The sequence below is a fragment of the Pleurodeles waltl genome, chromosome 8, assembly GCF_031143425.1.
Source record: "Pleurodeles waltl isolate 20211129_DDA chromosome 8, aPleWal1.hap1.20221129, whole genome shotgun sequence".
In the NCBI taxonomy this organism is placed as follows: Eukaryota; Metazoa; Chordata; class Amphibia; order Caudata; family Salamandridae; genus Pleurodeles; species Pleurodeles waltl.
Genome location: NC_090447.1, coordinates 1537081826 through 1537109655, shown reverse-complemented (window position 1 = coordinate 1537109655; position 27830 = coordinate 1537081826). Strand labels below are relative to the sequence as shown.

Genomic DNA, 27830 nt, shown 5'->3' with positions numbered 1-27830 from the left:
TGGTTTGATAAATGCTAATTTCGAGGCTGGTAGTGCCTACTTGATGCCTTTGGGTTTGAAGCTTACAAACATTTTAGAAGAGGTCCATTTGGGAAGGAGGGCAAAGCATAATTCAGCTATGTCACAGCAGTACTACTACGCAGTCATCAACAGCGAAATCCTATCATGGACTCTTCTGAGTACCTACACTGACCATGTCACATAGGGCAGAGAATCAGCTTAGAGGAAAGAACTACTTAACAGTCCAGTGGGACAGAACATCCAGAGTGAAAATTGAACCCTTGGGTAAGCAACTGTGTTCTGGTTCTTGTTTGAAGTTGATGGTAGCTGCAAGGAGTAGCCTCCGGGAGATCCTGCTTCCAATAATCTTTCCCTTACTGTAAGACACTTCCTATGTATTGACCTAATTCTATTATAAAGCTATCAAGCACCTTTGGGTAATGTCCAGGCTGTATAGAACCACATACATACATAAATAAATAAATGAATGCAGATGTATCAACTCGCATAGTGCCATAGTGTGTCACAAAATTGGCTCTCTTCACATGGTCTCAAACTGCAAAGAGTGGGTTTCCTGCTCATTTTATAAGAGCTCAGCACAGACAACATCCATCAGGGCATTTAAAAGCCCCAAGGTTGGTGACAGCCTTAACACTCTTTAATTCAGTAGTCTTCAAACTTTTTAATGCCACCCCTCTCCCCTCACCAGTAAAAACAAAAAAAAACATCAGGGTATCCCTCTGAATTTTTCACAAGTATTCTATTAAATTGGCAATGTTTAAATATGTGTACACTTGTTTAAATATTGCAGTTAAGTTGATACCAAACATACTATTCTGGTCAGACGGACCTTAGTAATGTGTAAAAGTATTCACAGTGTGATTATTAGAGGGGGGGATTTGAAGAGTATTTAGAGCCCCCTCCCTTTTGACACATACTCCCAGCTTGGATATAAATGGCAAAACATGTTAGTGATGGCCCATTACAAAGTGGTGACTGCTGCACATGTTTGTCAGCTTAAAACAAAGCCTTGTTATCAGCATAATGCTTCTTTTGGCCAGAGCCTGGAGCTCCCCCCCCCCCAGGGACCACTTGAGGCCCCCCTAGGGGTGGGGGCCACCAGGCAGATGGAAGACCCCTGCTATAATTGGTTTGCCCCTCTTTCCTCAGACCCTCCCCCAATAGCTGTCAGGTTTTCCAGGTCCATGTACTGCCCCAGGCTGTTTTATTAGGTCGAGCGTGAGCATTCAACCTCGTGTATACTTTTAGTTTACTTCTTATGGCTTAAAGCGATTTAATTTGTTGGTTGCAGTGTCCTTTAGTATTTCTTGCTCGCTAGTGGTCAGTTCTGCCTTTTTCCTCCTCCTTTTTCTGTTTCAGAGCAGTGACCAACTACTGTATTAATCCAATTTGATTTTTTTATCTGTTGCTGTGACGGACTACTTTGGCATTTCTTTGGTGCTCCCCTTTCACTGTGGGTTCCGTTCCTCCCACCTCCTACCATGTCGCTGACATTTGTTTTGGCTTTCTTCCAGTGCTGACCTCACCTCTGGCTCCTAAAATAAGCTTATTTTACAAGAGAAACACCCGGCAGTTTAGCTCACTGATCACAAAAGCTACAATATGCCCTTTCTGGTATAATGTAGCTAAACCTAGAAGTAATGATGTGAAATTTGCTTAGCCTCACATCTGGAGTCTCTCTTCCAGGGCCACTCCATGCCAGCGTTCACGACATGGCACAGGGCATTGCTTAACTCCTTTACTGGGGCCATAAATCTTCTCAGTCTGCTCTATTAACTTCATTAGAGCTCTGTTGAAAATGCAAGGCAAGAACGCTTGCAAAACTTCATTCTGTTAAAATAAAAAGAAAATACTTTTTCAGCCTTATTTTTCACCCTCTCTCCTCAGGTTTGTCATTTCAGATGTCAGTAGCTGCCAGTGACCACCAAAAAATTGCAGGAAAACTCGAAATTATGAGGCATGGTTGACCAATTGATGTGGCAGAAAAATGCAGTTATGAATTTACAATGCCAATAGTTCCAATTCAAGAAAATGCAAGACCTATTGCATTGCAAATCCTTGTTTTTCTTTTGAATTTTGGGACATGTAGTCCTGTTTTCTAATAAACCCCTTTCCATTGCTAACCTATAAGAGATGAGTTTAAAGCCCACATAGACTCCCACCCCTTAATGACCACACCCTCTTCTAACATTGTGAATCTTTTTTAGGTCAAAGTCATTGTACGACCTCTTCTGTGGGCTTCCAGCTAATGAATTTGTTAGTTTCAGTGTCATTAAAAAATCCTTGCTTGCTAGTGGTCAGTCATGCCTCCTTGACCCTCCTTCTTCTGGGTGGGAGCAGGGACCATCAACTGTATAATTAGGCTTTGTCTTGTTTATCTGGTCTGTGGGGACATTTTTTTTTTACTTTGTTTCCTGCTCTTGTCCAGGGAAGCTTCCGTTTTCATATGCAGATGATTCTTCCTCTGAGCTTAGTTGTAAACAATGCCATAAATCAGGCTGTTATTTTAGTCACATTTGGTCTTTGTGGGCTCTCTGCACCCTCTCTCAGCTGCCTGGCTCCTGCCCTTCCTTGGCTTGGATTTTCTTTACCAAGTGTGCCTGCCTGTGTGCTGAGAGCGAGGGTGGGGGATCAACTTCCTATAGCCCAGGCAGCTAGCTCTACCAGGGCTCTGCAATCCTTAGAGACAGTGCCCACTTCTGATTCATACTTGGATCCCACTTGCAGCTCCATCAGTGCACCTTAATTCACACACTCTAAGCCCTCAGCCATGCCAGTAACCCCACACATGCTGTCTGCAAGAGCACCTCAGTTCTTGCAGTCAGTACTCTCTGCTGCTCCAGTACTGGGACCTCGGACGCAGCTCCATCAGTGCACCGCAGTTCACACACTCCAAGCCCCTCAGCCGTGCCAGCGCCAGGAACACCACACATGTCTGCCAGAGCACCTCCGTTCTTACAGTCAGTACACTCTGCTGTTCCAGTACTAGGACCTCAGGCACAGTTCCATCAGTGCACCTCAGTTCTACCCCGGCGAGGTCACTTCCTTTTCTATACTGGGACCCCGCTCACATACAGTTCCATTACAGCAGCTCAATTCTAATATTCAGTCCCACTGCCAAGCCAATACTGGACCCAAAAGAGCATAAAACAGCTCAGCCAGTGCACTGCAAGTCTAACATCCAACCCCACTGTTGATAGGAACCACCAAAGCTCCCCCAGAATCTATCAATTCTACCTTTCAGTGCACATTTCTTCTCAGTACTAAGGCTCACACACATGCATGCCCTTCAGGAATCCTCGCTTATGTGGTTCAGAGTCAATGGCACTCCCATACTGGGCCCCACTCACAGCTTCATCAGAGCACCTCCAGGCTAACACTTGGCAACACTGGCACGCCGATACTAGGTTCCAAACACAGCTCCATTAACAGAACTCACTTCTGACCTTATGTGCCCGTTACTATTCCAGTACTACAGCCCACATACAACTCTATCAATGTACTTCAGCTCTAACCTACAGCATCCCATCATTCCAATACCAGGAATTACACAGAGCTCTGTTTTTCATTCCTCACCTGCTGCATTTCTGTTATTCCAGCACTGGGCAGGGACACAGCTCTGTCTATACCCCAATCCTGATCTGAAGCGCCCCAATGTTGCTTTATTGGTGTTCACATACAACTCTGCTAATGCTGGTCTGCAGTGCCCTCTGCTGTTCCACACTCTGACTTCTGTTTGAGGACGTGGGGGAGCTAATTAAATGTATTCTCAGCTGCCATCTTTATTTGGGAGGGTCTGTTTCACCTATCTCACTCTGTTCTTTCCTTTACTCTTTTTAATCTCAATGTTTTCTTTCTCCCCCACTTTTATCTTTCCAGCTCCTAAAATCCACATATTAATAGTTTTGCTCTTTCTTTCAACTGTTTATATCTACTGCTCTCCCTTTTTATTTCCCTCTTCCTTTTGCTACCTCCTCTTTCAAATTTGCAAAAACTTGGTTCATTCTTTCCATGTTTTGTTCCTTTCTTTTTTCTTCATATGGCATTCATTCTTTCACTATTTTTTCTGTTTCCTTTAGTCTTTCTTTGTCTTTTTTATTTGCTCTTTCCTTTGACTTGGTATGCGTCCTTTCACATTTTTTTAGATCTTTCTTCCTGCCCCATCCGCTTTCTCTCCTGAGGCCTAGTCATCAATGGAGCAACAGGTGCAGTGGCACCGGTACCCAGAGACCTATGGATCTCACTCAACTGTAATTACTGCTGTATTTCCCTACCAAAATTGTAGTCAACCATTTTCCTTTCTTGCTACAGGGCCCATGACACCATTACTACGCCACTTGTGTTCTCCATCTTTACTCCCAACTCCCTCTTTCCCTTCACCCTCCAATCAATCCCAAATGAAATTTTGTGATGGTGTTTTGAGCATTACACTGTAATGCCAAAGATTTATTTCTGATAAAAGTTTTATATGATAATTGTATATGTTTTAAGATAGAGGAAGAAGGTAAATGTAAGTGCTTTAATTAAATGGTGGGCCACTGGAATTATATGGCAGGAGTGACAATGTATGTGGCAAGAAGAGTCCAGTTATGAATTTATAGTGCCAATACCTCTAACTCAAGAAAATGCAAGACTTATTGCATTGCAAAAAAAATAAAAAAATATATATATTTTTTTTTTAAGTAGTTTTGTGCCATCATCCCAGGGTGCACTGGGCCCCGCCCCCCTGGACACGCGTCCACTCCAAACGGGCCCACGTTAGTGCAATGGAGATAGAAAGCGGATAAAGTTTGTCCGCCATGTTGTGCAGGGGAGCTCGGTCCGGACTGGTCATCAGCGGTCGCGCGCTCAGTCTCTGCCGAGGCCTGCTGGTGCCGGCGCTGTAACTAGCCTCCTGTTGAACTCCGGGAGCAGCATCGCCCCCCAGCTGAACATGAGGTGCCCGCAGATGGTCTGCATATTTCCCTACGCTTCCCGTTCCAACATGGCCACAAGGCTCTTCTCAGTCCTCCCTTTGTGTCGCTGCCTAACTGCCACGCCCGTTCCCTGCGCGTGACGTCACAGAGAGCGGCGCGGTGTCAGGGGGAGCGGCCCGCAGACAGGCTCCTCCCACGGGGCGGGGCGAGGGGCGGAGCCTCCTTCTGGGAGAAGGAGAGGGCGGGGCGTCCGAGCTGGGACAGAGGAAGAGCCCGGGGCAGGGAGACGGAGAGAGGTCAGCGCTCCAGACCGGAGGGTTCACCTGGACCCTGCCTACTCTGCATCAGCAGCCCTCGTCCCCCCCCCGCAGGTCTTACAGGAGGTGCCAGGAGCAACTGCCCCCTGCAGGGCAGCTGGGGGGCACTAACCAGTACTTCTAGTTCATTCCATCCCACTGCAGGGGCATCCAGGCCTTCTGTGCCCTGGCCCTGCTGCCCCTCATCACCAGCCCCCCACCCCCAGGTCTCACAGGAGGTGCCAGGGGATACTGCCCCATACCTGCCCCCTGCAGGGCATCTAGGGGCTATTAACCAGTACTTCTAGTTCATTCCATCCCCACTGCAGGGACATCCAGGCCTTCTGTGCCCTGGCCCTGCTGCCCCTCATCACCAGCCCCCCACCCCCAGGTCTCACAGGAGGTGCTAGGGGATACTGCCCCATACCTGCCCCCTGCAGGGCATCTAGGGGCTATTAACCAGTACCTCTAGTTCATTCCATCCCCACTGCAGGGACATCCAGGCCTTCTGTGCCCTGGCCCTGCTGCCCCTCATCACCAGCCCCCCACCCCCAGGTCTCACAGGAGGTGCCAGGGGATACTGCCCCATACCTGCCCCCTGCAGGGCATCTAGGGGCTATTAACCAGTACCTCTAGTTCATTCCACCCACTGCAGGGACATCCAGGCCTTCTGTGCCCTGGCCCTGCTGCCCCTCATCACCAGCCCCCCACCCCCAGGTCTCACAGGAGGTGCTAGGGGATACTGCCCCATACCTGCCCCCTGCAGGGCATCTAGGGGCTATTAACCAGTACCTCTAGTTCATTCCATCCCCACTGCAGGGACATCCAGGCCTTCTGTGCCCTGGCCCTGCTGCCCCTCATCACCAGCCCCCCACCCCCAGGTCTCACAGGAGGTGCCAGGGGATACTGCCCCATACCTGCCCCCTGCAGGGCATCTAGGGGCTATTAACCAGTACCTCTAGTTCATTCCACCCACTGCAGGGACATCCAGGCCTTCTGTGCCCTGGCCCTGCTGCCCCTCATCACCAGCCCCCCACCCCCAGGTCTCACAGGAGGTGCTAGGGGATACTGCCCCATACCTGCCCCCTGCAGGGCATCTAGGGGCTATTAACCAGTACCTCTAGTTCATTCCATCCCCACTGCAGGGACATCCAGGCCTTCTGTGCCCTGGCCCTGCTGCCCCTCATCATCAGCCCCCCACCCCCAGGTCTCACAGGAGGTGCCAGGGGATACTGCCCCATACCTGCCCCCTGCAGGGCATCTAGGGGCTGTTAACCAGTACTTCTAGTTCATTCCATCCCACTGCAGGGACATCCAGGCCTTCTGTGCCCTGGCCCTGCTGCCCCTCATCACCAGCCCCCCACCCCCAGGTCTCACAGGAGGTGCCAGGGGATACTGCCCCATACCTGCCCCCTGCAGGGCATCTAGGGGCTATTAACCAGTACCTCTAGTTCATTCCATCCCCACTGCAGGGACATCCAGGCCTTCTGTGCCCTGGCCCTGCTGCCCCTCATCACCAGCCCCCCACCCCCAGGTCTCACAGGAGGTGCCAGGGGATACTGCCCCATACCTGCCCCCTGCAGGGCATCTAGAGGCTATTAACCAGTACTTGTAGTTCATTCCATCCCCACTGCAGGGACATCCAGGCCTTGAGTGCCCAAGGCTGCCACCTTCACCACATGGCGTTTACCAATATCTGCATGTGGGGTGGCACTGGGCCTCCATCTTCCATGGTGCCTTGTTGCTAATGCAGGAAGTTAATCTCCACGAGGGGACATCTGTGATGGGCCGCTGCCCAGGGGCGCCTCTCATTAGAGCACAGGTGTAGACCCTTTCTCCTGGACCATGGATGTGGAGGAGGCTCTGAAGCTGGTGGGCGAGATGGGCGGATACCAGTGGTACCTGTGCTTCCTGCTGGCAGTGCTGCTGCAGGTGAGTGTGCTGCACGGGGTGAGGGGGGCTGTGCACCTGATGTCACTGCTGCACAGTCGCATGGTCAGTTGCAATGTTAGTGGAACCATGTGCATGCACACAAAGTGCTTTTTACGCTGTTTCTTGTGGTCTTTTCCTCATTGCATTTGTAATTCACATACAATAACGGATGTACCTGTATTATTGTTTCCCTGAATAAATTAATTTGTTGTTCGCTAATCACTATGAAATCAATTAAATTACAAATGATCTTGCGGTAATTGCAGGCACCATGTTCCCTAACATGCAATACCATCTTCATCACACTAAACCTGTACACTGATGGCCTTAGTACCTCAGGATTCAGTTACTTTTTGGGAGAAATCTCATATCGCATGGATAGCAAAATATTATATTATTTTAACGAGTGTGTCAGTGTGTCTGCTCCAGTGTGCACATCATGGTCGTCCTCTCTCAGTGAGCACGTGTCTGTCCAAGTGCACATAAAAGTGTTATCCAATCAATCAGTATTTGTAAAGCGCGGCCACTCACCCGTGAGGGTCTCAAGGCGCTGCCAGTTAGACCCTGTGCCCAAGTCCATTTCTGTCCCACCGAGCCCACCAGTTCCCATTGAGAGTGTCTGTGCCTCCATCTGCTAGGCTCAGACTCGGTATGAATCCATTTATTCTCCTGATGTTGGTGTATATTCTACCCCAGGGATTCTACCTAAGTCTGTATGTTCTCTTTGTGTGTATTCTGTCTCACTATCATGGTTGTGCTGGTCACATCCTCTCTTTATTGCTCACTCTAGCCAGTTCCTTTTTCATTCGAGAGTTCAGTTTCCCTATGTAAGATTCCTCCCTCATAGTATTCATATATTTCTCTTCGTGTGACCCTATCTCCAAGACCCAGTGTGTGTAACTGCATGTGTCATTCAGTGTGGCTTGGCACAGTGATGTGTTGCTAGTCTCCCAGTATTTGTGTTTTCCTAGTGTGCATCTTTGTGCCAGGCACAGGGTACTTGGATTCTGTTCTAGCCTTTTTCCCTATCTCAGGAGTGTTGGTGTCCCGAAGCCACGGTGTGTTCCCTTTTCACTGCCCGAATGTCCCTTTGTAATGTCGCTGTCCCTGCCTAAACAGAACATTTCCTCTGCTCAGTACACCTTTTGTCTGACCCAGTGTCTGTGTGTTTGATGTCCCAGAGTCGACACTTCCCTGCTCAGTAAGCCCTATCTTGAGGACAGAAGAAAGTGTTGTAGTTTAGAAGGTGCAAGGGTCCTCTCTCACTGGACATGGTCGGGATAGGGTACACCACTGATACTTGGAGAAGATTCTCAAGTGACGTTGGCTTCCTTGCTCTTTAGGTTGAGACGAGTCCCGTCCACAAGTTGATAAAAGCATGGAATAGAATGCCAGGGTGAAAAAGTGTGACAGGCTCTGGTTTGTGTGTCCAGTGTGGGTGTGTTGCAGGTTTGCACACCCTGTGTATTTGGGCATCTACATATTTAGTACCTCGGATTTTTCACTGAGGGTTCCAATAGAACTGTTCCTGACAGACTGGTATATTTTCATCAAGTTATGGGGTCTGTTTGGCCAAAGATGTAACCACCGACTTTGAACACCTACTAGTGGGGAACACGTGTCCTGCCTTGTCGCTTGTTGAGCATCACCAGAAAGCCAGCACCAGGGGAAGAGGTGCCCCCAGGTGGTCAGTTCTTACAGCTGGAGAGGATGCATTTGAACTGTCCCGGGTGTTACTTTTAGAAATGTGCATTATTTCCATTTCAAGCCAAAGGATTGCAAATGTCTGTTTTCATGTTGGGTGAGAATGTTGTGAGAAAGTGTCCTTTGCATGGCTTAAAGGCTGGAACCTGAAAACAAGCATTGTTCAGTAGATATCGTACACACTTTAGATCAGTGTCAGTGCGTGGAGGCCAGAATTGTTTATCACTGGTGTGGCCCTGGGTCTTATTTTGATGCATTGGCACGAGCCCTCCGCACAGAGTAACAAAGTACCATGCTTCTCTTTTCAATTAGAAATGTTTCAGAGAATAACAGGAGGGAGGATGATGGCGGCTGCCAAGTGTAAACACCGGGGAATAATGTAGGCTCACTGCATGGTTGTGGGAGCCCACACCATCCTCTGTGACATGAGTGTGTGTTTGGGGACAGGACCACAGTGGTGTACGTGCTTGGAAATGGCAACACTGCACCATCAAGACTCGTGTACAACCGAGTATGTTTCTAATTATCACTACAGCTGACACTCACAAACTCTAGCTTTTCACAGTCACAGGCCCACAATAGGAACCGACCCACACAGGCGCCTTCACTACCTGGTTTGCAGACGTTTATAAATCATGTCATGTCTGTTCCTCAGCATGTTGCTTCCGCCTAAAAAGGTTTTTCGTTTGTTTCCTCATGATTCACACTTAGTGACGTTGATGCTTTTTGTGCCAAGCCATGCTTGCGGAAGAGCTGTGGCAGGCCTCCAGGAGCAATGTGGGGCAGGGCGGATGCAGTGACTGCTCCAGTCTTGTCTGTGAGGCTGATGCCAGCTGTCTGCCTCCTTTGAGACGACCTGTGATGTGCTGTGCATTAATGCTGTAAGTGTACAAGCAGTGTGTGCTTCACCTGCCTCCAGGAGCAGTGTAGGGCAGGGCTGATGCAGTGACCGCTCCAGTCTTGTCTGTGAGGCTGATGCCAGCTGTCCGCCTCCTTGGAGAGGACCTGTGATGTGCTGTGCATTAATGCTGTAAGTGTACAAGCAGTGTGTGCTTCACCTGCCTCCAGGAGCAGTGTAGGGCAGGGCTGATGCAGTGACCGCTCCAGTCTTGTCTGTGAGGCTGATGCCAGCTGTCCGCCTCCTTGGAGAGGACCTGTGATGAGCTGTGCATGAATGCTTTAGGTGTCCATCAGTGTGTGCTTCACCTGCCTCCAGGAGCAGTGTGTAGGGCAGGGCTGATGCAGTGACTGCTTCAGCCTTTTCTCAGTGAGGCTGATGCCAGCTGTCTGCCTCTTAGGAGAGGATCTGTGATGAGTTGTGCATGAATGCTGTAAGTGTCCATCTCTGTGTGCTTCACCTGCCTCCAGGAGCAGTGTAGGGCAGGGTGGATGCAGTGACTGCTTCAGTCTTGTCTGTGAGGCTGATGCCAGCTGTCTGCCTCATTTGAGAGGACCTGTGATGAGTTGTGCATGAATGCTGTAAGTGTCCATCAGTGTGTGCTTCACCTGCCTCCAGCAGCAGTGTAGGGCAGGGCAGATGCAGTGACCGCTCCAGTCTTGTCTGTGAGGCTGATGCCAGCTGTCTGCCTCCTTGGAGAGGACCTGCGATGAGCTGTGCTTGAATGCTTTAGGTGTCCATCAGTGTGTGCTTCACCTGCCTCCAGGAGCAGTGTGTAGGGCAGGGCGGATGCAGTGACTGCTTCAGCCTTTTCTCAGTGAGGTTGATGCCAGCTGTCTGCCTCCTTGGAGAGGACCTGTGATGTGCTGTGCATGAATGCTGTAAGTGTCCATCACTGTGTGTTTCACCTGCCTCCAGCAGCAGTGTGTAGGGCAGGGCGGATGCAGTGACTGCTTCAGCCTTTTCTCAGTGAGGTTGATGCCAGCTGTCTGCCTCCTTGGAGAGGACCTGTAATGAGTTGTGCATGAATGCTGTAAGTGTCCATCACTGTGTGTTTCACCTGCCTTCAGGAGCAATGTGGGGCAGGGCGGATGCAGTGACCGCTCCAGACTTGTCTGTGAGGCTGATGACAGCTGTCTGCCTCCTTGGAGAGGACCTGTGATGTGCTGTGCATGAATGCTGTAAGTGTCCATCAGTGTGTGCTTCACCTGCCTCCAGGAGCAGTGTAGGGCAGGGCGGATGCAGTGACTGCTTCAGTCTTGTCTGTGAGGCTGATGCCAGCTGTCTGCCTCCTTTGAGAGGACCTGTGATGAGCTGTGCATGAATGCTGTAAGTGTCCATCAGTGTGTGCTTCACCTGCTTCCAGAAGCAGTGTAGGGCAGGGCGGATGCAGTGACTGCTTCAGTCTTGTCTGTGAGGCTGATGCCAGCTGTCTGCCTCCTTGGAGAGGACCTGTAATGAGTTGTGCATGAATGCTTTAGGTGTCCATCACTGTGTGTTTCACCTGCCTCCAGCAGCAGTGTGTAGGGCAGGGCAGATGCAGTGACCGCTCCAGACTTGTCTGTGAGGCTGATGCCAGCTGTCTGTCGCCTTGGACAGGACCTGTGATGAGCTGTGCATGAATGCTGTAAGTGTCCATCACTGTGTGTTTCACCTGCCCCCAGCAGCAGTGTGTAGGGCAGGGCAGATGCAGTGACCGCTCCAGTCTTGTTTGTGAGGCTGATACCAGCTCTCTGTCAGCTCGGGGAGGACCTGGGCTATCTTTGCAGGATCATGAGGGGCAGTGATCAGTCTTCTTGGTATGGGTGTATTCTCTGCGTTACTTTTACACGTTCATTTTTTTTTGGCAGTACAGGAGGGAGCAAGCGACGAAAAGGTGAAGGTGTGAGGGGTAGATGGGGCAAGCAACAATAGTTGAGGGGCAGACCGGTCAAGCAGCAATGCAGGAGGAAAGCGTGGCGGGCAAACAACAATGCAAGAGGAAGGGGGTGCAAATAAAAGGGGGGAAAAAGTACCTCTGAAAGCGGTCAGCAGTGTAAGGACAACGGGCAAGGGAAGCAGTACTTGAGCTATGCTCCAGGGTAGGGACAAACACTAGAAGAAAAAGAAAAGCCGGCACTTGCTGGCCAAAGAGTAGCAAAGAAAGAGGAGTGACGATGAATCCAACCAATGGTACGCAATGGGCGGGCTCTAAGCCCCTTATGTAAACAAAATGTCTTGCAAGTGGCAATGCATGCGCAGTCTCAGGCGAGACCAAAAGTATAGGGTGTGGGTATGGGGGGGGGGGAGCGGAGGACCCTCCACCCTAAAAGGAACAGTTTGCATTGCTCCTCAAACCTCCCGGCCTGACCCTGAGGTGGGGTGTTGTTAATAGCGGGAGCCTAAACTTGTTGGTTTTCTCCCCAATATTGCTGCAGATTTTATGGACCCACCAGGTCTAGGAGGTCATGGTATCTCTACCCTGCCCCCTTCTGACTTTTTTAGAACCTCTTTTAGGACTGTGGACTAAGTCCCGAGTCCTAGGATTGCTACAGCCACAGCCTTGTAGATGTGATGGCACCCCATCAGATCCCACCCCAATCCATAACTTGTACAATAGCTATGCAAACCATAATTTGCACAAACCTACCAGTTTACTAAGTGAATTACTGGATCTAAGAGTTATGTTTTTGACCCACTTTTTTTTATTTTTTATATGGAAATGTAGGCAGCTATGCCTGATATGTTTTTTATTATTCTAAGGAACACACAGCAAATCTTGCATTTACAATAGGGATTGTCCTTGAAGCATTACACTGCTTCATTTATTTGCAGGTACGGTAACGCTATGTGGCCCAAGGACAGTAGATCTACCATTGTCATGAGTTTTCCAGGATTCAAGCTGCACATTCTGCACAGTAAAGCAGAGCTGAGAGCATCCGAAACTCAACGAACCCCTCTAAGGACCTCATTATTAGTGTGGCGGTCCGAGGACTGTCACACTCATGGTGATAGTTGTACCGCAGCACTCCAGGCGGTCCGACCGCCCAATTAAAACTTGGGGCTTGCAGGTGCCCCCCTGCCCAGCACTGTCAGAATTCTGAGGGTGCTGGTCAGCCATCTCTGTGCTGCAGTACAGGACTCGGCTCCTATAAGGGAGTCGAGTCCTATACCGTAGCACTGTTGCCGCTGGACTGACCAGTGGGAACGTTCTATTACAATGTGCCCGCCAGTCAGCCCGTATGACAATGGCGTCCTCCCCGCAGCATTGGTGGCCTGCTGGTATGACTGCCAATGTCACGTTCCCACTGACGTCAGGAAAATGACTATGATGTCACTGACCACACAAAGTAGGTGGGTCCCATGTGGATAATTTTCCAGTGGCTAACACAACTCTCTCTTTACCAAAGTACCCACTGGCCTCTTTCGTGGTGGAATTCTGGATATCCCAACTGCCCAATCAGTGCATCCGACTCAGAGTTCACAGACCAGCTGTCCATAGAAGGAGGTCATACTCTGTGACATGCTTAAACCGCAGCATGTTTCACCTGCAACCCCGCAGACACAAAGTGTGCTTTGGCTGTTGCATGATTTTTCACACAGTAACGTTCATTGCACATGGCCCACAGCTTGCTTCATAGGTAGTGCTCTTGGCACTTTCTGTAGAGTCGCTCCTGGTTCAGTAGTGATGCATGATGGACTTTGTCAAGCTTCCTTGGAAGGGATTGAGTGCAAAGAACTTTACACTTTGCCTAGTACAAAGAGCTATGGAGGAAGAACCCCCCCCCCCCCCCAAAATCAATTTGCGTTACTCACCTATTCATAACGCAGTGGCATTATCATATGATGATTTAATTTGCAATAGCATTCCCATTAATTCTATTATCATAGCTCAGTAAATATAGCTAGTTACACATGCAGTAACTAGAAGTATATACTCATGTTCATTAAACCAGTTAGTACAAACATTATTAATAGTTTTTTTTAAACATTGCATAATTCAACAGGTAGTGTTGGCAGGAACAATTGAGTGACAGCAGGTTTCAGGCAGTGTTGAGGGAGTATAGTGGGGTGGTTGGTGACTACAATAACTTCTGAGTGGCCTCTTGTGCACCAACAGTGCATATTTAGGCCAATGAAGACATAAACAGTACAGAGCCTACAGCGCTCACCGGGTGCATTGTCAGACAGTGCTACTGCAGGCAGCCTGTCTGTTACAAATTTAGTGAGTTCACACTAAAGGTAGTCCGTTTTGTAGGAAGTAGACTATGCATGCTCACCACTGATTGACAGTACAGGACACGGGCTGTGCATGCCCAGCACTGATAGACAGTACAGGAGGCAGGATGAGTGTAACTACAACTAATTGCAACTGTACTAGGTGGGCTGCACATGCCCACGTCTGAGTAACAGGACAGGAGGCAGACTGTGTGGGCCCACCATTGATGAACAGTACAGGAAGCGTGCTACGCACACCCGCCACTGATTGACTGTGAAGGAGTTGGCCTGCAAGTGGGCCTATTTAGCCTTGAGGTCTGTGCCCTACCTGATAACTAAACATCAGCCCACAGGCCTACATTCATTTAGCTTATATGTGACTCATTCTGCTTTATATAAATCATAGAAGATCACATGGAACTAGTGTGTGTGTGTGTGTGTGTGTATGTATATGTATGTATGTGTGTGTGTATATATATATATATATATATATATACTGGCTCTCAATATAGTGCACCAAAATGAGCACACTGTGCAGAGAGTCCAATGGATCTCCAAAGGTTTGCAGAAATAGATAGGTCTAGAGCTCTATTTGTGGTAGTGTGGGCAAGCAGCAAGGAGTTGTGCTAAGCATTTGTTGTACTCACAGAGGCAATGACTGAGCCACACACTCGAATAATAAATCAGAGACCAATTTAGAAAAGTAACAGCTGCTTTTGAATATGCTTTGAACTAAAGAACTTAGTTATAAGGTAAGGAATTTTCTAAATCTAAAATAATTTTCAGTCTTCAGTGTTAACCTATTGGAGGAAAACGAGTGCATTTTTTCAGGAAAGTACATGACTTACAGATCCAGTCTTTGGGGTTTTAGGTCCACACCAGGCAAGGTTAAAATCAACATCAAGAGTGCACCCCCAGCGGCACAGGGGTGGCAGGGTGCAGAGGTCTAATTCACAGTCGAGTGCCCAATGTTAACCAATAGACAGTGGAGGTAAATGAAGATGCGCTGCTCACAGGTAAGTGAAAGCGGTGTCAGAGGTTGGCTTCCTGGGGTTGAGGTAAGCACTGGGGACCCACAAGGCAGCACCAAACGTACACCCTCAGCGGCATAGGGGCGGCTGGGTGCAGAGTGCCAACACAACGTTGGACGCCCAGTGTTAACCAATGGAGACAGGGGGGTAACCGATGAAGCACTGCACACAGGAGAGTAAAGAGGGGTTGGTCTCCTGGAGTTGAGGTGAGTACAAAGGGGGCCACAAGGGATCACCAAACTTACATGTCCAGCTTTTTGGTGATGAGGGTATAGGTGACATATTTCAGTGTGTCAACTGGGAGCCATTTGAAAATCTTCCATTTAAGGTGCGAAAGCATGAAACAGTTATGACGTTGACTTGGGCTGTCATGGCGAAGTCACAATTAATAATGATCTAGAAGTTCCCGCTGGGGTTGATGGGTGTCGATCAGAGCTCTGCCGGTCACCAGGTGGAGTCCCATGGTGAGGATCTCTTCCCAAAGATCACGACTTTCGTCATGTCGATGTTCAGCTTCAGACAACTTCATCCAGTTGGCAATTTTGGTCATACATGCTGTGAACTAATTCTGGTGCTGCGAGTGCGTGATGGAGAGGATACATTGTGCCTTGTCAGCATAGGAGAGGATGTTGGCGTGAGAGCGCATGATGCTGGTCAGAGGATTCATGTAAGGGTTGAAGAGGGGCTGGCTCAGGGAGTAACCTTGCAGCTCCAAAGATTACTTTACGGGCATATGAGGCCAGGCTGGCTGACTGGGTTCTGCTAGTCAGGAAGCAGGAAACCCAGCAGAGCACAGGACTTTGTATTTTGATGTCATGCAGGGGCTGAACGAAGATTGGGTGAGAGGCCATGTGAAATGCCAAGAAGAGGTCCAAGAGGATGCGGGCCGATGTGTCTCCTCTGTCCAGGATAATGCAGATATCATCAGTAGCGCCGGTGAGGGCTGTTTCGATACTATGCTTGGGTCTGAATCCAAACTGGGTGGTGTTGAGCAGTTTGTGGTCGTTGAGATATTCAGTGAGGCATTTATTGAGTATTTTCTCTAGACCCTTGGCTGTCTGTAGTTGGCATGCAAAGAGGGTTCCACTGAGGATTTCATCAGCAAGGGGAGGACATTTGCATGTTTCAAAGCATCCAGGAAGGTAGCTGAGGAGATGGAGGTGTTCAGGCTAGGTGTGAGCATGGCATTGACATGTAGAAGTTGTCTTGAATAGGTGTGGTTGGGGCAAGGGTCCAACGGGGTCCCAGAGTAGAAGGACTTAATGATGGTGGCGGTTTCAACCTGGATGATTTTCGGCAATGAGGTAAGTGTTGACTCTTTGGATAAGGTCGGGAGTTGATTAGCAAGGTCTCTCGAGTTCAGTTGAGGGTTGATGTTCTTTATGGTGGGGGCTTTGTTGTTGTAGAGGAGGGAGAGGTTGTTGTAGAGGTCCTGTGAGTGGGTGGTTGAGTTGGATGTGGCCGCTGGTGAGGTAAAATATTTATTTCAAGATGGTGAAAATGTCCTTCATTCTCCTGGTGCTGGTGTTGATGCGGTCCACCAAGGCGTTGAGTTTAGTGTTCGTAATCAGCTGGCAGCCTTATCTTAGGACTGGCTTGAATATACTCCTGTCTTCATTGTCTTTGCTCCTTCTCCATTTGTACACCAGTCTGCAGTGGTGCTTCATCAGCCTGAATTTTCCCGTGTACCAGCTGACTTAGGGTCTGGACCTTGCTGTGTTGATGTGTTTTAATGGGCCCAGGGCATTGGCGCATTTTGTGACAAGGTTGTTGGAATTCTTGATGGCTTTGTGAAGGCAATTGCTTTGTTTGGGTTGGTGGATATGAGGTCGATGTTCCTGTACTTGTCAGGGATGTGATTCTAGTTTGACGGGCTGTTCTGTTCTGGAGGTGATTTGTCTGTGTTAGAGTGAAGTGGTAATGCTGAATACAAAAGGGATAGTCAGTTCCAGTGATCGGTGTGGGTTCCTCGACTCCGACATCGTGGAAGGAGATGAAAATGGGGTCCATGAGGTGGCCTGCTGCGTGAGTAGGTTCTTTGACTCGTTAGGTCCTTAGGTGAAGCCTTTTCCAGGTCATGAAGGAGTGATTTAGTCTTGGAGTCTTCAGGGTCTCTCAGGTGGAAATTTAAGTCTCCAAAGAGGATGTAATTGCTTCCATTGAGGGCAAGCGGCGGAACAAAGTTTGTGATTGTGCTTGTGCATGATCTGTAGAGTGCCAGTCAGAGTAAAATTAGCGGTGATGTGCCTATTAAATGACAAGTTTTCCAAGTGAGTGAAAGGCATGTTTGCGACAATGGTGGAGCTGATGGTGTTCTCTGGATTATGGCGATTCTGCCTCCGGGCTTGAGTCTGTCTTGCCGGGTGCTCTCGTAGCTGGGGAGGAAGGCTGTGGCGATGTTAAGTGGAGCTTCTGGGATAAGCAAGGTTTCTGTTAGCTGTGTACTTTAATATTAGAACTCCTTTGAGTGAGCCATGGGGTAGGCAGGAGCTACTGGGCCCAACCGCGGTGGTTGACACCTTTTTACTTCTGATGTCCAGAAGTACTACTATGTGCTCTGTTTAACTGTGTCAAGTACCCCGTCTACATTTGACTCTCTTCTTGGGAAAGAAGTGGGTTTAGGGCGAACACAGGCTCACAACTTAGGGTACATTCAGCAACCTCAAAAAATCAATGTGTAGCCTTGATTCTTATACTCCACAACACACAACTCCACTCTACGCTACGCCATTCCACTCTACAATACTTTGCTCCAGTCCATACCACACCACTCTATGACCCTCTGCTCTCTCCCATTCTCTCTCTGCCTCTCCACTCTATGCCTCTTCTCTCCTCACGCCTCCATTCTACAGCACTCCACCCTATGCCCCACACTCTGTGACACTACTTTACAACACTTTACTTCACTCTATGCCACTTCACTCTAGGCCACTCTACTTAACTGCACTCCACGACACTCCACTCTACAACACTCCACTCAATGAAACTTTATTATACTCTACTCCATGACACTCTACTCAATTCTACACCACAACACTGTGCACCACACTGTGCATCCCCACTCTGTGACACTCTGCGCTACTTCACAACACTCTACGCAACATCTATGCTACTCCATATCGCTTTACTCTATGCCACTCCATGACAGTCCTCTTTGCGACACTATGCTACTCCACGCCTCTCCACTCTATGCTATTTTTCTACAGACCACTTTGCAACACTTTCCTCCACTTTACGCTAAGCCTTTTCACTCTCTCTAAGACACATTACTCTTCGCCTCACCACTCTATGCCTCTCCACGGTGCTCCTCCCCAGTCTACGCCACTGTGTCAGGGCTCGAAAAATCTACTGGACCACTCCCATTGGCGAGTTGTATTTTGTGAGGTCGAGCTATTTTCAGATTACACTCAACCCTTTAGTGGACAAAGAACAGGTGTTCTATTCAGTCAGAAACTGAATTACCAATTAAGATGCATTTAAACCTTATTCTTGTCACATTTGCACTGTGTTCAGAGACAGAGGTCAAGTCAGTTTGTCTTCTTGCAATGGAAATACTTTTCCTTGTGGCTGCAGAGTTCCAGGATTTTGTAAGGTGAACTGTCTAACCTATGTAAAATTAATGGCTGTCAGTATCAGATTTTTCCTAACATACAACATTTATATAACTAAGTCAACTTTACAAACATTTAAAAATATATTTCAGTTGCTGCGAAAGACCATTTTTTTTGTAATTCTGTGTAATGAAAAAATATTTTAATAGGATGAAAAAAAAGTCAGAATACTTTACTTGGTGATGTGCAAATGATAAATGGTTTCTGAAATCCAGTTTTCTCAGATTATTGTTAATACATTTTATAGTTTTATCAGTAAAGCTGCAAGTTAGTGGGACGGTTTTTGGACATTCTTTGGGAATTTACTGTCTGTAAATGACAGTGTGCTACCACATCATGCTTTAGTAATATATTTACTACAAGTGAGTGTTTAAACATAAACTGAAAAACACTCCTGCCCTGATGGCAAAGCTATCAGTAAACTAAGGGGCAAGTCAGGCTGGATCGTGTGTACCCTATATGAGTACTAAATTTATTATACATGGAGCAAACGTTTAGTGTACTTGATCAAACAAAAGAGGATTTGTTTTTAAACAGTAGAAATGCTGAACTCACATATTTGAAGGTGCACTCATGTGAGAATGGAAAAAAAGGTGACTGTAACCTACAATATTTGCCTAGGACCACACAATTTGAGACACGTTTCTGGATCAAGTACATTACAGTTAGGTTGAGTAGATTATTCAAGCTACTCAACTTGCAGGTCTAGTAACATTTTAATAATTTTTTGAGGCCTGTGTGTGCCACCCCACTCTATGCCACTCCACTCTGCTTCACCCAAACTACAACACTCAACTCCACCCTACTCTACAACACAAAACTCTTTACGACACCACTCCACTGGAAGACACTCTGTGCCATCCCTCTCTACTCAGCGGTGCTGGGACTATTTTCAAAGTGGCGTGCTGCTATCATTGTTACCTGATGGGAAGTCATAGGGGTTGTAAACAATCCGTGTCGCACAAAGAACAAGTCTAGCAAATAAGACAAGTTAATCCATCAGGAGAGTGGGAAGGGAAGTAGTATGTAGTTGGTGCTGCATTTTGGAGCACACTGTCGCAAAATATTACTGAAGCCAGGTAAGATAGAGCATGATCGTTTACACAGTTTCCATTGAAATGGCCACAAAATTTGCACTGACATGCAGTTTTACTGATTACCACTACATAGTGCACCAATGATAATATGTGTAAATTGGTTTTCAGCAAATATTTACAATTTGCACATCAGCAAGTAAAGTGTCTTGATTTGTTTAATCCTAATAAAAGCTTTGTTTCCAATCACATTTCAGAATTACCAAAAATAATGTGATTTACCTAACTGCAGAAATATTTTGAAACATTTGCATAGTTATTTCAAATGTATTTAAAAGCTGTGTGTTAGAAAACAAACTGACATCCTATATCATCTCCTTTTACAGTCCCTGTGCCCCATCAAGTTTCTAGGGTAGTTCACTTTACAAAACTTTGCAGTCAGAAAAAGAAAAGTAAACACTAGTCTCCACGTTAAAAGAATAAGCACCAGTTTCTCAGAAGACATAGCCTGACGTTTGAGCTCTGTCTTTGAACACACAGCAAATGTGACAAGAGAAACACAACATTTAAAAGCATCTTTATTGCTCATTCACCTGCTGAGCTCCAGCATGGTTATTTTGTGGGTGTTGCAGCACCCCTTCTTCCAACACCTATGACTTCTCTGTCTGCCAGTCTGCTCTACGACACTCTGCTCCACTCTCCTGCACCCTGTGCCCCCCATTCTTGGCACTATGCCCCACTCTGTGGCCCTCCACACCATGACACACTACACCACTCTACTGTAGTTCATTCTACTCCACTCTTCTCAAATCTACTATACTACACAACAGTCTACTCTACTCAGATCCAGTCTATTTCTCTACTTCACTCTACTCCACTCAACAACACTCCACTAGTCTCCATGACACTCCACTCTACAACACTCTTCTCTGTGTCACTCCACTCTGACACTCCACTCCACGCTACTCTCCTCGACACCACTAACTTTTAGCCACGTTGAACAGCAGCCCCTCTGGTGTACGACTTGTCTACAACTCATTGGCTAAACCAGTAGCTCTTGCATAGGCAAGACCTGTTGTCTTTGCCAGTGCTTGTTACCTGTGTCACTGGACTGACTGGCACACAAAGTTCAGCAGCTGTTTACTTACCTCATCCTTGGGCCATCTAATGACTCTTTGTAGCTTCAGGCTGCTCGCGATGCTTTCATGTGCATGCTGTGTTGTATGTGTGGTACATAATATGGAGATCCATGGGTGCCCTTTTGGAAGCTCTGGGACTGGAAAGGCTAGTTGAAGGTGAGTACTGCACCCCCAGACAGGAGATGTGGAGGATTGCTGACATTCCCAGGGGCTGGATTGGGAACACCCTCGTTGGAAGGAAAGGAGTAGAGTGTCCTCTATGCAAACTAAATGTCTCTTTGGTTCAAGGAAGGGTTACTGGTCAGTAGAGGCTGGGCTCATTGCCAAGTGAAATGATGGGTCTGATAAGGGTGGCACTGTAGGAACAGAGAATCATCATAGAGGGGAAGCCCTAGGTCTTTGAACCTTTGTGAGGCCTATTTCAGTGTAGGCTGGCAGTTATGTGTGATACAAAGTTACTCTCTGTGTTTTGGGTCAGTCAGAATTGTTGATCTCCTGCTGTGACACACTGTCCCTTTGACATAGGATGGGATGAAGGAGTGGGTACTTCAAAAGATCAACACCAATAACACGAATTTCAAAGAACCCAACACTACTTCACATCTGTGTCTGGCTATGCACTATAAATAGGAGAGAATGAGTCCCATAACCTGTTCATCAGTATTAAAAGATCATCAAGTCTTTGAGCTGCTGCACCCAGGACCGGGTCTGCTGGTCTCTCTGCTGGGTGAGAGGTCATTGTCCAGGAACTTAGTACTACTTGATCTGAGCCTGAAACACCAGCCTTGTGTCTGCCTGTCACAACCGGCAGACCCTTCGAAAAGGAGGAGAGTGTCTGCAGGTAGCAATGCCCCTGTCGAGTGGGTCCTGGTGAGCAAAGTGTGAGACATCTGGTTGGATCCGTTGGAAGAGTGTGGGCTGTCCACCCCTCACTTGGATAATTGGTAACCTCATATGCCCGGTGGGGGCCACCGTGAAGATTAAAGCCATTGCTTTTGCTCGAGTTAGTCAGTTACCCCCACATTCCAGATGTGGGCCACTGCGAAGATTAGGGTTATCGCCCTTGTGGTGGAGTAAGTTGGTGGCCCCTGTATGCAAAGTGGGAACCACAAGGAAGTTAGGGCCGTTGTCCTCTTGTACCAATAGAATCCTTGAAGAAGTATGGACTCGGACAGACCAGACTTAGAGACCACCTCCTATGGTAATACTTTCCAAAAACCGAAGAAGATGCAGAGGGGACGTGAAAAACCTTTGTGGGCAGTTCAGAGACTGGCAACCATGAATCATCATCCACAGGAGACCGCAAGGCACCTCGGCCATCTTGCATCATAGGGGAGGAGCCTGAGAAGAAGCGACCGGGTCCTCCCTGGACTGGCCAGCTGTCCCAGGTCAAGTAAGACTGTTCTAGGCTGTCAGGCCTTCCTGGACTTGCACAAACATAGCGCATAGCTGTGTTCAGTAGTGCACTGATCTCTAGAGACCATGTATATTACTGAGTGTCCTGTTTGTGTACTTTGTGTGGATTAAATACTACTTTCATCACAAAACGAGTTTTTAACATGTCAATCAGCTTATTAGGATTACTCTTTGTACTTTGCATCTTGCCTTTGTGTATGCTGTATGCCAATATCTCCCAAGAAGTCTTGGACCGCTCTAAGACGCTGCCACTGAGAGCTTACTGCTGAAGGCATAGGTCTTGGCTGAGCACTTGACACACTGTCCCTTTGACAAAGGATAGGAGAGCTAAGTGCTGAAGGCATAGGTCTTTTCTGAGCTGTTCAGGATGCATGGTAGTTTGGACCCCAGGACACCAGAGTAAAAGCTCCTATGCTGGGCCCGGTAACACCTGCCAGCTCACTGTCCCCCCTGAAAGGGTTTCTGACACTTATGCTTCCATGGCATCCAGTTTGAATGCATTTGTATTTTAGTACATCCCATTCCAAGATGGCTGATGTGTTGTGTATGGATTTGTGGCGGGTATCTGAAACAAAAAAAGCACTGGCAAAGCCAGTAGGTTTTACTGCTGAGGCCTATTTGCTTTGCCAGTGCTTGTTTTCATGTTCCATCCTTCAAAGTCTTAAGGAGCAATTTTTTAGGACTTGCATTAGTAAACTAATGCAAATCTCATGTGATATAAAAATTGCAGCCAACACATGTTTTGTGGCAATATGCTTCCTCGGAGCTTATAAGTATCCATTCATATTTTGACCTTAAGTAGGGTCACGCTTTTGGTAAGTGTCAAAAAAATCCATATATAGTTTTTAATTCTCGCATTGGTGCAGTAGTTCTAGCAGCCGCGACACACTAATACGACGCACATGAGATGTGCATGAATTTATTGGAATGAAGTATTCAGTGATGAGAGAACATGATGAGACTGTGCTCTTGAACTTATGGATTTGAACTGTCATGACAACTTCTAAGAGCTTCTCCACATTTTATAATATTTATATATCTAACGACACCGCTGGGAGCAATAGCGTTGGGCTTTGTCTTTGATACTCAAATAGTTTATGGGACGGAGAAGGAGGAATTAATATAATCACTGAAAAAACAAGGGCTAAAATTCTGTGTTAGTCAGGTTTTAAAATGAGATACAAACTAACCTTTTAAATACCGAAACTCCCCTGAAATTCGTCAGTTCTAGTTTAATGAACTAACTATAACTTGCACCCCCGTAGTCCACTACTTATGGCCTACCATATTACGTCACTCTTAACATGTTAAATGAAATTGATGACAAAACCTGGGAACGACCAACCCCCATTGCCCACACTCAGCCCACCCACAGCAGAACAGCCAACCCTCACCGTGTCCGCTCCTCTCAGAGCGGCCCACTCCGCAGGGCCTAGGGCCTGCTCGTTGGTGGTTGGCTGCAACAGCTGGCCTATGACTAGACCCTTCCAGATTTAATAAATGGGTTTTAGTAGTGTGAGTAGCGCGCTTAACAAATTACTGATTGATTGATTAGTACTGCAGTACTGATACTGCGGTACTATGGCAGTACCATGCTGGGTACAGCAGTACCGTTTGCTGGTATTGTTATACTGGTGACCTGAAATAATGATATTTTTACCTTAAGGGACCCCCCCCGCACACGGCCCTGGAGGTCAGGATGTGCTCGCCCGCTTGTTTGCCTCTACACTGTCCTCCTATGTGACCTTTCATTTATCTTTAGAACCTGAATCCTGCAATCATGGCCACAACATTATCTTCAGTGTTGTGGGCAGCCAATCGGATCGTGTGGCACTGCGACGCCAGCACTGCGATCACAGTAGCAACATGAATTTTCCTCAGCCACTCACAGTGACCTATTCTTTGGTACTGCAGACGTCCCGCAGGACTCCAGCAGGACCAACCGGCAGGATCTGCCTTATTTTATTCTGCCCGTTAACCCCTTTATGTCGAACCCAAACCCCTCAAACACTCATTTCTGGAAAACGTCTGAGCTTAATTGCACCATTTTACAAAAAGACGTTCTCTGAGTAAAATTCTAATGTTTTGCTACATTTTAGTGTAATTCTGTTCATGTGTTTTTTTGTGTTTTTTTTCTGTATCAGCGAGACAAATTTCCAGTTGGAATTTTCATGGGAAAATCACACTTCAGGGACCACTTGTTTTTCTTGGCCCCTCCTCTATGGATCAGCATGAAATTGTACATGAAGCTCACTATCACCCACGAGGGTGTCCTGGCGCTGAGCGGGTGTGAGTGCTTAGCCCTGCCTCCGGTGGGTTGGTGAATTGAAAAGCCAGGTCTCCAGCTTCTCAAGCAGAGTGGATAAACTTCCTTTTGCAAAGTTTCGCTCAGGTTTGTCTCTTGCTCCTTGTATGAAAACTCTGACCCAACTATGACTCCATAGCGAGGTCTTGTGCCGGTTGCGTCACTATCACTGTTGAGGAGGTTAAATGGCGAATCGGTGTGTGCGTGTCAAGCCACTGTGGGCCTGATCACAAGATACACATTAAATCCTGACCCATGTGTAAACGCCTGTTTACACATGGGTTGGAATTATGAGTATGAGTTTATTTAACAGGTGATAATACCTGCCAAAACTTAATGAGGAAAAGCATTCAGTATTTACCACGTCATGCAGATAACACAGCAAAATCTGCATGTTATTTCCCACAAACTTACAATGAGTGCTATTTATTGCACCCGATACAAAACGAACCTTGTGATGTAGTTATTTACCTGCTGCAGTAAATAGCACCTATGCTTGTAATCTGGCCCTGTGGGCTTCAGAGGGACCATTCACCTTGATCATTTGGGAAGGTCCCCATTTCAGAGAGGACGCTGCTGTTGTACTGTCCAATCGTAGCCTCTGTCTGCTCAGCCATGTCTTCGTCTAGATAAAGCTGCATTTTTACATTTTGCAATCAAGCTTGGAGCAATTATAGTCCTTGAAACAATGTTCATAGTCCCAACGCACTCAATTCTTCTCCATGCTCAAACGAGAAGAAAACCTGCACCAAGTGTGGTTTGAAAAAAGGGGCAACTCCATCAGCAGATGAGGCGGGAGTTCAATAGGGGCTTTCAGCTGTCCTTGCAGCCAGTGCTCTAGGGACCCTGAGCTCTCCGTAAAACAGTTTTCTTCTGCAGAAACGCTGCCAGCATTTTGTTCTCAGCAGCTAGGGTAGACTTCTCTTCTTAGAGCTTCCAGCAGGAATCCATGAACCACAGTGGTTGTCCCGTCACTGGACTGGGAAGCTGGCTGTCAGTGCCACCATCCTTGGATCACAGATGATTCTCCAGCACCCTGTTGGTCACTGAGAGGTCCTGGAGCCCTGATCTGGGGGTTTAGCCTCTTTCTTCTACTATGTTAAGGATCTGCAGGCACGGTTCTCTGACTGGTTTCAGGCAGTTCTGCTCCTTTTGCTTGTTCCTTGCAGACAGGCCAGCCGCAGTCTGTCTTTAGGTGTCAGCAGGAGGGTGTGGATAGGCCGGGAGTCTCTTATTTGGAGTAACCCAAAATACCAACCCAAAAACTAGAGAAGCTTCACACTCTACATGATCAGCCTGGTGTGGGTAACACCTTGCTGTGGGGGTGAGAAAAGGGCAGAACAAGAGCAAATACTGTCCCTGCTCTTCATATGGAACTGCTCGCTTTTGTCCTCCCACGCCCTAGTGCCTGGCTTATTACAAAGGCTCCAGAAATGCATTGAAGCAGCCCTGAAATATGCTTTGTTTGTCTGGCTCACGCCCCTCTTTATTTATTTTGTACCCCATTCCCACAGATAAACTCCACAATAGATTCTGCTGTGTTCCCAGTCAATCATGACATGTACACTTCTTTCTCATTCTGCTACGCACATCATGCATACAGCCGTGCGACAGTCGCACACAGCTGTGTGCAGCAAAGTGCCCAGTTGAATGGGAGTGGCAGGCCGATAAGCTACCCCCCCCCCTTGCAGGTTACCAGTAAAAAGACTTGTACTGCCATGTATTATGTTATGTTCTGTTATATTAATTTGTATAGTGCACTAGTAACCACAGAGGGGATGTGTTGTAACAAAGAAGTAATTAATACGGGTACCAAAAGCGATTTCACCCTGGCTCTTTATTCAGCACGCTACGCAAAGGAAATATGTGTTCGATGGCATCTGTCGCTGTAGATACGCATGTTTTGCATAGCTCGCCATCTGGTGTTGGGTCGGAGTGTTACAAGTTGTTTTTCTTCGAAGAAGTCTTTCGAGTCACGGGACCGAGTGACTCCTCCTTTTGTCTCCATTAGGCATGGGCGTCGACTCCATCTTCGATTGTTTTTTTTCTGCCATCGGGTTCGGACGTGTTCCTGTCGCTCCGAGTTTCGGAACGGAAAAACAGCTAAATTTCGGAAGATTTTCGTCGGTATTGTTGCGTTCGGGATCGGCGTAGTTAGAATCAACACTGCATCGAAGATCGAAGAGCTCCGGAGCCCTTCGGGGTAGTTTTCGATCCCCCGTCGGGGCCTGCTCGGGCCGACCGCGTGTAGAAGAACGCCGATGGAACGGACCCCGTTCCGTTTCTGTCCCAAATGCCACAACAAATACCCCTATACAGACCAACACTTGGTCTGTAACCTGTGCCTGTCACCTGAGCACAGTGAAGACACTTGCGAGGCCTGTCGTGCGTTCCGGTCCCGAAAAACACTCCAAGACCGTTGGGCCAGAAGACTTCAAATGGCGTCCACGCCGACAGCCCACCGAGAGTTCGAGATACAAGAAGAGGAAGAAACCTTTTCGATACACGAATCGGACTCCGAGGAATTCGACGATCCACGAACCGTGAGTAAGACGTCGAAAACCACTCATAAGAAGATTGTCAAGGCCCAGGGGACGCCACTGCCACCAGGCCATGGCTCCACCCATAAATTCGGTGACTGACCGTCGGCACCGAAAAAGGCCCAAACAGTGCCGAGACCGTCCGACTCCGGTCGAGACACCGGCACGCAGCCTTCTCGGGACCGAGAAAGTGCTGGAGACATACATCGACACCGAGATAGCGGTGTAGACACGGCTCGATGCTGAGACAGCGGCACCGACGAAGATCGACGCCGAGATGTTTCGACTCCGAAAAAGAAAAAAGTCACCTCGGAGCCAAAAAAAGATGCAGACAGGGTTTCGGTGCCAAAACAACCTGCAACCGACCCAGTTTCAGGCTCTTATACAGAAGAGCAATCAATGACCTCCCAAATGCGAAAGCATAGGTTTGAGGAAGACCTGCAATCCACCGATGTAGACCATACGCAGAAACGTATTTTTATACAGCAGGGGACAGGAAAGATAAGCACCCTTCCCCCTATTAGGAGAAAGAGAAGACTGGAATTTCAAACTGACCAAACACCACAAACAAAAATGGTGAAAAGGGTTACTCCGCCACCCTCTCCTCCACCTATAATTCACGTCTCACCAGCACAAACTCCATCACATTCCCCGGCTCACACCACCATGAGCCAAGGTGACCAGGATCAGGACGCATGGGACTTATACGACGCCCCTGTGTCAGATAACAGTCCGGAGGCATACCCTACAAAGCCATCACCACCAGAAGACAGTACTGCATATTCTCAGG

At 47.8% G+C, this 27830-nt stretch overlaps 1 protein-coding gene across 1 annotated transcript in view; it reads left to right on the top strand.

Annotated features, from left to right (window-relative positions):
* Window positions 1–6844: 6844 nt before the first annotated feature.
* The window catches only part of SLC22A15 (solute carrier family 22 member 15), a 224714-nt gene continuing 203728 nt past the window's right edge, over window positions 6845–27830 (top strand). Inside the window, exon 1 of the mRNA XM_069202976.1 lies at window positions 6845–7165. Coding sequence (XP_069059077.1) covers window positions 7079–7165 — 87 coding nt within the window. The 5' untranslated portion in view covers window positions 6845–7078. The remainder of the gene's footprint in view (window positions 7166–27830) is intronic.